The 10,424-nt window shown below is 52.7% G+C and overlaps 1 protein-coding gene across 1 annotated transcript; it reads right to left on the reverse strand.

Annotated features, from left to right (window-relative positions):
- Positions 1 to 470: 470 nt before the first annotated feature.
- GJB5 (gap junction protein beta 5) lies at positions 471 to 3,767 on the reverse strand. Its single transcript, XM_047084548.1, has 2 exons — positions 3,673 to 3,767; positions 471 to 1,631 (listed from the first exon to the last, which is right to left on the reverse strand). The coding sequence occupies exon 2, from the start codon at positions 1,602 to 1,604 to the stop codon at positions 783 to 785; it is 822 nt and encodes a 273-aa protein (XP_046940504.1). The 5' UTR covers positions 1,605 to 1,631; positions 3,673 to 3,767; the 3' UTR covers positions 471 to 782.
- Positions 3,768 to 10,424: the final 6,657 nt, after the last annotated feature.

A 10,424-nucleotide genomic window follows, 5' to 3' on the forward strand; every position in this document is an offset into this window, starting at 1 on the left:
CTTCCTAATACCAATGATTAACATTTATGTGGCCTTTTACAGCTGGCTTACCCCATCCACAGCCATGAGCTCATCCAGCAACCCCCAGCCCCTCCAGGCTCCACATTATTAACCCACTTTAGAGAGGAGCTGAAGTCACTTTTCCAGAGTCCCGGTGGAACATGGGTTCGAATGCAAGTGTTCTGACTCAAAAGTTCACGAACTTTCCATTGCAACACACACGTCCCCACGTGCTAAGCCCCATTATGTTTGCAGACAGCCCTTGGGCTTAAATTTGCAACTGGGGATAAAGGCTTGTCTTGAGCTTGAGCAATCGGCATGACCCCCAGGAGTGCTGGGGACTTTTTCTGGGGGAGGGGACGGCCCCTCCCCCTGGCTGGTTCAAGTCCAGCCCTTTGCAGGGGCAAGAGACGTTGACCCAGTGATCTGACAGGGGTCACAAAGGATGAAGAAATGAAGCACGGCTTGAAGCAAGTGGAGGAGTTGACTTTTATTAAGCCTTGACCGTGGGTGCCCCCCCACAGATGGCACTGGCACATCCATTCTCTAAATAAACCCCTCCTCCCGGCAACAACCCAGCGAGGTGGGCTTCGCCTCCAATTTACACAGAAAGAAACTAAGGTTCAGTGTGGAGGGGTAACCTTCCCGAGGCCCCACAGTAGGTGGCAGGTGCAGGACGCCCCCTCCTACCTGCCCCTGCTTGCAGCTCAGCTCCCCCGCCCCCAAGGCTGCACCCATGGGAGATGCTGGGCCCTTTCCAACCAGGCTTGACCAGGCCGCTCTCACAGCATGGTCTTCTTCACATGGTCTCGAGGGCGGTCTGGTAAGAGAGGAGGGTGAGAGTCCGAGCCCAGAAAGATGAGGTCGCCCGAGAGGAGGTCGTCTTCCTTGTAGGAAGAGGTGGGACAGTCTGGGCGATGGCCTCTGCCCGTGGCCCTGGCTCTCCTCGCTGCCAGGCCCTCACGGCACCTCTTGCTCACCAGGTAGGCCAGCTCCACGAGGTTGAGCAGGATGCAAATGGCGGCCGTGACCACCATGAAGAGAGTGAAGATGTTCTTCTCTGAGGGTTTGGAGATGAAGCAATCCACCGTGTTGGGACACGGAGCTGCGTGGCACTTGACCACATGAGGGAGGGTGTATTTGGGGTAGAACGAGTGGAACACGTAGAGGAAGGCGGTATCCACGCCGGCTTTGAACACCAGGCTGCAGACGTAGGTCCACCAGAGCCCACCCCGCTTCTTGCCGGGGTTCAGGTAGAGGCGCCCGCCATCCTCCCCCACTGCCTCTCGGTGCTTCTTCTCCCGAGCCTCCCGGTAGGCGACGTGCATGACCACGAGCAGCGAGGGGCAGGTGACCAGGATGAGCTGCAGGGCCCAGAGGCGCACGTGGGACACGGGGAAGAACTCGTCAAAGCAGACGTTGGAGCAGCCCGGCTGCTTGGTGTTGCAGTCAAAATCCTTGTGATCGTCACTCCACACTCGCTCAGCCGTCACCAGGTACACCAGCACGCGGAAGATGAAGACCAGAGACAGCCAGATTCGCCCAAAGGCAGTGGAGTACTTGTTGACCCCGCTCAGGAGCCCCTCGAAGATCCCCCAGTTCATGGTGGACCCAGCTGTTGGCTGCTACTGCTGAGAAATGATAAGAATTCCCCACATGTATAGAGCACTCACTCTGAGCACCTTATAGAAATACTGTATATCATCTGTATTTAATTCTCATAGCCACAGAGGAGCTAGGTTCTATTATTGTCCCCATTTTGCAGATGAAGGAAACTGAGGTTTGGGGGTTATGCAGATTGCACAACTATTAGGTGCAGAGCTGGGATTTGAGCCCAGCTAATTCAATCCAGAACCCAACTCTTATCCATAAAAGTGCATAAAGGTGGGTCCAGGGAGTCAGTCTTTCCTCCCAGGGCCCCGAGATTCTGGTCTTACAGTCCTGCAGAGTGAAGGTTTAAGTAGGTGGACACTCTGCCCTTTCCCTCTGTCCTGACCCTGGCCCTCCTCCTCAGGGGGCCGAGCCTCAGGAAGACTTCTCTCCTTTTGAGCCCCGCTCTCTCCTCTCAGCCCCTCTGAAGGGGAACCCGGTCATTGCCCTTTCCTTGGCTTGCGGGACTGGGCTGGAGAGGCTGCTGGAAACTTGTCCCCAGACTGCCATCTGTAAATACCCAGGCAATGTCTTGCTGGAATGCAGCTCACTAGAAGCAAGGCCAATGACAATCCAGCTGAAAGATAAAGTAGGGGACAATGGTTCTCTTTATCCAATGGCCTTCCTAGAGTAGCCTGGTATGCTGTAGTTTGGATTCCCAAACTGGGGTTCCATGGAATCCTGTCCATAGTTTGGCAACAGGAGTAGTGAGAGAAAAGGATTCTGTGTCCAAGAAACGTAGGCAAACACAGGTTCATTCAGCAAAGTTAAATAGGTCCCTTTACTTGACCATGCTAATACGTTTACACTGAGTCTCCAAAAGGGGGATGAAATATGTAGCATTGCCCAAACTCCTTTGACCACAGAACTTTTTTTTTTTTTAAATCATCTTATGGAGCAGTCTTGTCAACACAGCAAAATGGGAAATTCTGCTTTGGTCAGTTTCACTGGTGAGTTCAGCGTGATAAACACACAGGTATCAGATTTAACTCTGTTTAGGGAGTATGACTGCCATTCTGAGTGTGTGGTGTCCACTTGATTGCTTGGAGTTCTTCTGCCTGGTTCCTGGGTTGGGGGGTGGTTCCCTGAGACCCATGTACTGTGGTCTCACCTGCTGGGATCCCCAAGGACCTCAGGGAGACTGCACAGCCTCTTGCTGTAAGGGGTTCCTGGTGCCCTTTCCAGCGCTGGTCTAGGCACTGGGCATTGCCCTGTCCTGCCTGTGGGATCTGTTAGAGATGGGCAGGGTAGTGATAACAGCCAACAGTTATAGGGTGTTTATGCAACACCAGGCACTGTTCTGAGCACTTTGCACGAACCGATATAGTATGAAAGGGTATGCTATTTTTTATTGCCAATTTGCGGATGAATAAAGTGGAGCACAGAGAGGTTAATTAATTTGCTCATACTTGCACAGCTGGGAAGCAGCAGAGCTGGGATTTGAATTGCACTCTGGGGCCTGGACCCCTTTCCCTAAGCTGCAGGAAAGGGGTCTGTGCCCATCCTCTCCTCCACGAGGGGGATGTCAGGTTAGGGAGGCTGGAGGCGTCTCTGCTCCCACCCTGTCTCCTACCCTGTCTCTCCACTCTTCTGTCTATACCACCTACCACTTGGTAGTGAATCATCAACTTATCTTTGCTCGGTCCTGCCTAAGGTGGGAGGAACTCCTGGCAGCCTGACAGGGAACAGCCAAGGAGGCCCCAGCCCTTAGTCCCCAGAGGCTTCCGGCCCAGCCCACCTAGGGTGTGGTGGGGTGGGGCTTTGCAAGCCCAGGCAGAGTCTCTTCGCTTGCTCAGCTTCTGGCACCCCTGTGAGCCCCTCTCCCACTTGGTCCCTGGCTCCTGCCTCTGCTTAGCTGGGGAGAGCTGAAAGAACCCAGAGCAGTGGAGGGAGGAGCCCTCTGTTCCTCTCCCACCAGAACCCAGGGTGGCGAATATGTCCAGGCTGCCTCCCTCGCCTCTCCATCAGAGATGTCTCCCTCTGCCAGGTACACCAAGTCCATCTGGACACAGGTGGCCTTACCTGAGTGGCTACTCCTCAAGGGTCCTGGTAGCTGGCAGTCGGAGGCAGCTGGAACTCATGTCAGAACCAGGGAGGGTGTTTGGGGCAGCGCCTTCCTGGGACGGAGCCTGCAGAGTCCGCAGGCAGCCGGGTGTGCCGCTGGCCTGGGAGAAGGCGGAGCTGTACGTGGCACTGCCATTGGCTGGGCCCCAGCCTCCCCAGACTGCCTCTGAGGAGGCCCAGAAACTTAAGGGTTCATGGTTCACTCTTCCTTGGGTGCTGAGCCCAGAATCCTGGCATCCTCTTAGGGTAGAGCCACAGGTCCACTCTGAACCTCGGCTTGTCCACTCATCCTTGGCCTTGTGTGTGAGGACCTGAGGTCCGTCCTGACTTCTCATCCTTCTCCAGAAATGCCCCATGCTGCTTCTTGGGACTCTACAGGCTGCTCTCTGGCCTTCCATCCTTATGGCTTCAGTTACCTTCGGAAGCACAGTGACTCCCAAACACTGTCTCCAGCCCAAATGCTTTGTCCCATCCCTTGCTCACCCTTGGATGCCCTTCCCTCGCTCTTCGCATCGCCTGGTACTCCTCCAAGAAGCCTTCCCTGACTATGCCGTTCCAGGTGGCTTAGGGCCTCATCTCTGGGCTTCCACGGCCTTGAACTTCCACATCATCGTAACTGTATTGGAATAGTTGATCTTAACTGAGCTGGTTCCAGGTAGGACCTGTCTGTTAAATAAACAAATCAATCCACATCAACAGACAGTTTTAGGGACCTGTGAGCAGGACATAAAGCAGACAAGCCCCTAACCTCCAGGAACTCACCAACTTGGCCTTGATTACCAGCTGATAAGACCAGTACCAGCTGCACAGCCTCTCATGACTGCCAAGAGGCCATGGGACAGGTTTTGGGGCCCAGTCTCCCCTTCTCCACCATCCTGTGCCTGCTGGAATCCAGTTCAGTCATTACACCCCTACCCTGGGTGCATGAGGGATTGTGCAAAAGGCCACCCCCCCTCCCCAACACACACACATACACAGAACCCCCCGACCCCCAACACTGCATTCAATAGCCTTTCCACCAACCCTTGTTTTATTATTATTTTTTAAAGTTTATTTATTTATTTTGAGTGAGCTAGTGAGCACACATGCATCTCTGGGCGTCACACCCCTGCATCTGGAATCTCACGCCCTCTGGATTTGATTTTCACTTCTAGTACTTTTATTTATTTTTTATTAAAAAAAATGTTTATTCATCTTTGAGAGAGAGAGAGACAGAGTGCAAGCAGGGGAGGGGCAGAGAGAGACGGAGACACAGACTCTGAAGCAGGCTCCAGGCTCTGAGCTGTCAGCACAGAGCTTGATGTGGGGCCAAACTCACGGATCACGAGATCTTGACCTGAGCCGAAGTTGGATGCTTAATCGACTGAGCCACCCAGGTGCCCCAACCTCTGGTACTGTTAGACCTGGGAAATTTCCCTATTCTCCAAAGTACAATGAGACTTTTTTTTTTTTTTTTTTTTTTTTTTGCCCATGAGGAGTGTCCTTGGATGCAGTGAGCACAATGTAGTGCAGTGACTGAACATAGGGTGCATGGCCGGAATCCCACTTCTGCCTCGTCCCCTCTATGTGATGCCTCAGTTTCTTATCTGCATAGTGAGACAGTAAGATCGCCTACCTGGAAGGGTTGGTGCACTGATTAACCCAGCTAACCGAGGCACGGTGCTAGAACAGTGCCTGGCACAAAGGAAGCCCTCTTTAGGACTACCCCTGATGCGTGTGAACTGATCTGCCCCCACACGCCTGGCACAGGGTGGGCACTCACAAAAAGTGACTTCCTCCCTTTTCCTTAATCCTATGCCTTTTCTCTCCAAGATGGAGGGGAGGCAGAGAAGGGAGGGGGAGACAGGCATACCAGAGGAAACCTCATGTGGACGAGTGCTGTCTTTGGGTTAAAAATGCAAAACCTGGGGGAGCCACAAATAGCACAGGTCCACAGCAAGCACAATGCAGCCCCACATGTACACACACACACACACACACACACAGGCCACACTTACACGGGGCAGTGCTTTGTTTTGTTTGCTGCTCTACCCCTGGTGCCTAGAATGGTGCCTCGTACCAAGTTAGGCCTCATTTATGTTTACTGAATGAATGATGTCTGAAATTCATGCACCCTGCAAAAATTCACACACATCTCCGTCCCCCTCTACGTTCTTCCCGCCAAATGATTTCCAAGTCCAGGAGAGGGAGACACACGGATGGATCAGGTAAAACATTGTGAGAAGTGCTATGAGGGACATACAACAGAGAAGGGAGCATCACATTCTGCCAGAGGGAGATCCGGACAAGGTAACATTTAAGTTGGATCTTGAAGGATGTGTGGGAGTTCACCAAGAGGAGCCGAGGAGGAGAGGCCTCCGAGGCAGAGGGCCCAGAGTATGCAAAGGAGCTCCGTGAAAGATGATAGAAGACCTTTAGAGAGTGGACTGGGTGGGGGGCTGTGGGAGCACCAGAGATACCTGGAAGGTTGGCAAGGGCAGTCTGGACCCTGAAAGACCCTGGAACACTGTGCTGAAAAGTTTGGATTTACCTTGTGTGCGGAGGGAGGCATGAGGGAGGGAAGGAAGCTACATGGTCATACCGGTATAGTTGATTCTCATTATTTGTGGTACTTACGTTCCGTAAAGTCACCGCAAACACTGAATTAGCAAATACTGAAACTTTGCCAGTGGGGGAAATGCAGTGTCAGGTTCTGCCAGGTTCTGTCCGCATTTTCATCAGCTGATCAATACCTAACCTTGTTTTATGTGTGTTTCTTCTTAAAGACACCTTATTTAATATATATTGTTGAATCATTAACGTTAACCTCGTGGTCAAAAGCACTGTAACTCGCGGAATGAAGCTCATCGAACCGCCATGTGTTTTCTCCCTAAGGCTCAACATAGCCCGCCTGGGCTTAGGAACTGGCCAGCACTTCAGTGTTACCCTCGGGGGCCAGTTTAAACAGCAAAACCACCAACAGCGTCAGCTGGGGACATGCAAGTCAGGGACTCAAATTTTTGGCTGCCCTGGTTACGTCCACGAATGACTATGAAAGCACCGAGTGTATTGATTTTGGGGGGGGGGTGTTAAACAAATACATTTTAGTGAATAGACGAACTCATAAATATGGAATCTGTGAATAATAAGGATCGATTATGTGTTTAGAAAGCTCCCTCTGTTTGAGAGAAGAAGCACGCGGGACTGGTAAGTTATTGCAATTGATTTAGGCAAGAGAGGAGCCAGAGGGATGGATTTGGGAAGCGGTTGATGAGTACAGCCAGCACTGCCTGTATGGGTTCTGACTGGATGCAGGGGGCAGGTAGGAGGAAGACCCCGATGGTTCCCAGGTTGCTTGTGTTAGTGATTGGCAGGTGGTGGGTTCGCTGTTGGAGGTAAGGAACATAGGAGGAAAAGCAGGCTGTCTGGTGGGGGTGGGGGAGGGAAGGGGATGCACAGGTTCTTCCCAGATGATCAGGAGTTAGTGAGGTCAGTGCTCCATGTGGAGGACAGCCATGTGGACTGTCCACAGCCAGCAGCTGGCCCCAAGGAGGTGATGGGAGCCCCAGAGGGTGGCCCTGGAGTGCGTGCTGGGTGACAAGAGAAGAGGGTCCAGGCAGAGCTCTGGGGAGCACTGACATTTTGGGAAGCAGGTGAGAAACAGCGTTGTCTGTGGAAGGCTAAACCAGTGCAAGCAGGGGAGGATGTATGTCATGAAAGTGCAATACAGGAAACCCACCTGCGGAGAGGCCAGTTGAGGTCCCTGGTGACTTTTGGCAGAATAGTTCAGCAGGGCTGTGGTGACACAGGCTAGAGGGCAGTGGGTGGGGAAAGCAGAGACTGAACCTTTTCGGGAAGCTTGCAGGGGAAAAAGGCAGGGCCGATGCATCAGAGCTGAAGAAGGGTTTCCTTCTTTCCAGGGAGAGGGGAGGAGGCTGGAGGGCCATTTGCCCTGCAAATGGTTAATGCGTTCTATCTGTCATCCTTTCTCTTACTCTTCTCTTTCCTGGTTCTCTGGCCCTACTCGCATGTCCCCCGGTCCTCAGCCAGGGCATTCCTGACTCTCCTCATCATCTTTGACATGTCCTTCTGGTTCGGAGGGACCCTTCCCTGAGCCCTAACTTCAGGAGACAGTCTTGGCCTCCCTGTGGGGTCAGCTCACCTGTTTCCTGTTTCTTGCCTGTTCTCCCTGTTAATGGGTATGGGGTGGGTGGGAGCTGGACTCCCTTCTGGACACCAGCCACCTCCCAGGCTCCCTTCTAAATGCAGCAGACAAAGGGCAGTATAGGCACTGTGGCCTGACACCCCGTTGATGACTATTGAAACCCCTGTTCACAAATGAGAGTAAAGTTTTGGTCCTTTTGACAAGGGAAGTCAGCCTGTGGGGTCAAGGTGGTGTCCATTCCCTGTCCTCAGGAGAGGTGGAAAAGCTGGAAAATGGGGTAGTAATGTCAGCTTCATTATTGAACACCTCCTCTGTGCCAGAAACTAGGTCAAATGCTCTACGTGCACCAAACACATAAATGCAAGTCATGTTTAAAAAAAAAAAAATCTGTTCAAGACCTTTCAGTGGCTCCCACTGTCTTGACATAAAGTCTCATATTGCTAATATGGTAGTGCCCTGCACGATGAGGCTTCTGCTACCCTTTGTTCTGAGCCTCTTCCCTTCTATCTTTGTGCTCAGCCACATTGGCCTTCTCTCACTTTCTAGAACACAGTAATCTCTTTCCCACCTCAGGGCCTTTGCACGTGCCTTAATGATCTTTCCTCATTTTCCCTGAGCTAGCATCACCTCAGGTTCCAGATCTTGATTTAAATGTCCCTCTCAGAAAAGCCTCTCTTGACCCCTGAAACTAGATCAGGTTCTCTGTCACCCATTCTTTTGGCACCTGCTTCTCCTTTGTGACTGTGTCACAACTGCACTTGTAGTTGGGAAGTACCTGTGTATTTCATGTCCTCTCCTCCTTTTGAGTGCCGTCTTCAAAAGGACAGACACAGAGGTTGGGCCATGGGAATCATGCTCATTCTTGTCTCTACCATCTGGCACAGCCCCTGGCCTGTAGTAGCTGCCTAATGAGCGATTGATAATGAGTGAATGAATGAATGTTTCTGTTTATCAAGAGTAAAGGAGCCACGAGCCTTGCTGAATCTTTGAGCAGAAGCATGTTGTCAAGATGCTGTTTTAAGAGTATGGGTTCTGGGGGCGCCTGGGTGGCGCAATCGGTTAAGCGTCCGACTTCAGCCAGGTCACGATCTCGCGGTCCGTGAGTTCAGGCCCCGCGTCAGGCTCTGGGCTGATGGCTCGGAGCCTGGAGCCTGTTTCCGATTCTGTGTCTCCCTCTCTCTCTGCCCCTCCCTCGTTCATGCTCTGTCTCTCTCTGTCCCAAAACTAAATAAACGTTGAAAAAAAAAATTTAAGAAAAAAAAAAAAAAAAGAGTATGGGTTCTGGAGTCAGGCGGCCCAAATTCCCACCCAACTCTCCTGCTTACCCAGCTCTTACTGGCTTCCAACCCTGGGCAATTTTCTTAGCCCCTCTGGGCCTTACTTTCTCCATCTGGAACACAGGGACCACTATAGTACCCATCTTGTAGGGTTACCGTGAGGGTTAGATGAATAAAAATACACAAAACATGTGTGCCTGGCACATCATAAATACCTCATAAATGCAAGATGCTGTTGTTCACTGCAAGGATCCCTATCGGGGAGAAAGGCCAAGCTGATACTGCTCTCTGATCTCTTTCCCTCACTATTTGGTGGCAGTCTTTGGAGGAGCCTGTCTCAACTCGTTGAGGGGGAATGGGAGAAGTAAACAGCCATGTGGACCTCAGTGGTCCAATCCTTCACCATCACTGGAAGGATACAGGGATGCACAGGTCAGGTTCCTGTCCCGTATTTGCTTGTGACTTTGAGGGAATGGAGGAGACCCATTCCTGTAGTTCTGGGGGAAGGGCAGGGCCCAGCCCCTGGGAGAGCTTCCTCTGCAGACGATCTGCCTCTATCTCAGGGCCTGGGCTGGCTTAGGGGGAGAGCCTGCTCCTGTGCTGGAGAAGCTTCGCTTTCTTCTGGAAATGGAAAGCTTGTGGCAAGACTTCCCGACTGTTCCTTGGCAGAATGATGGGTGCTGTGGTATGGCAGGAGTCTAGGAAGGAGGTCGGGGTGCAAGGGTGGGAGGCAGGCAGGGCGGAGAAGAGGCAGAGCTGGGAAGCGGGGGAGGGCTGTGCAACAGATGGAACCCACACGGCCCTGGGTTCAAATCCCACTTCTGCTCCCTAGCCATGTCCAAACCCACTCTCCTTTCCCAGCCTTAGTCCCTGTTCTGTGTGTGTTGTGGCAGGTGACAGAGCTGTTATGGGAGAGACAGCAGGGCCTATGGAAAGCATAGGAATGACGGTTGGCATGCCCCCCACCCTTCTCTTCTCCCCTGCTCTGAAGGCTGTCGCTAGCCAGTTGGGAGGGTGGACATTCTTGTCTTACCTTCCTGGAGCCCCCGGTGGGCATGGCATTCATCGTCATGCTCTTCCCTGATGACCTTCTCTTCCTGAGCCCCTGGAGCCACTCCACCAGTCTGCCTCTGCTCCCAAGCTCAGCCTGAGGCTGGGGGTTGGGGGGTGGGGGCTGGAGCTGGCCCGCCCCTTGGTCTCTCTCTACTATCTCTGAGTGTCTCTGAGGCTCTGGGTGGGCTGGGTCATGGCAGCACTGACTCCCCCCGTCTGCCTCCCCATCGCTCCAG

The sequence above is a fragment of the Lynx rufus genome, unplaced genomic scaffold (assembly GCF_022079265.1).
Source record: "Lynx rufus isolate CCGP_SWC_20201006 ecotype Redwood Valley unplaced genomic scaffold, mLynRuf1.p SCAF_2, whole genome shotgun sequence".
NCBI classification, from domain to species: domain Eukaryota; kingdom Metazoa; phylum Chordata; class Mammalia; order Carnivora; family Felidae; genus Lynx; species Lynx rufus.

Excerpts from the sequence above, each read along its gene's own strand:
- GJB5 (XM_047084548.1), bottom strand. The coding sequence starts at position 1,604 with ATGAACTGGGGGATCTTCGAGGGGCTCCTGAGCGGGGTCAACAAGTAC.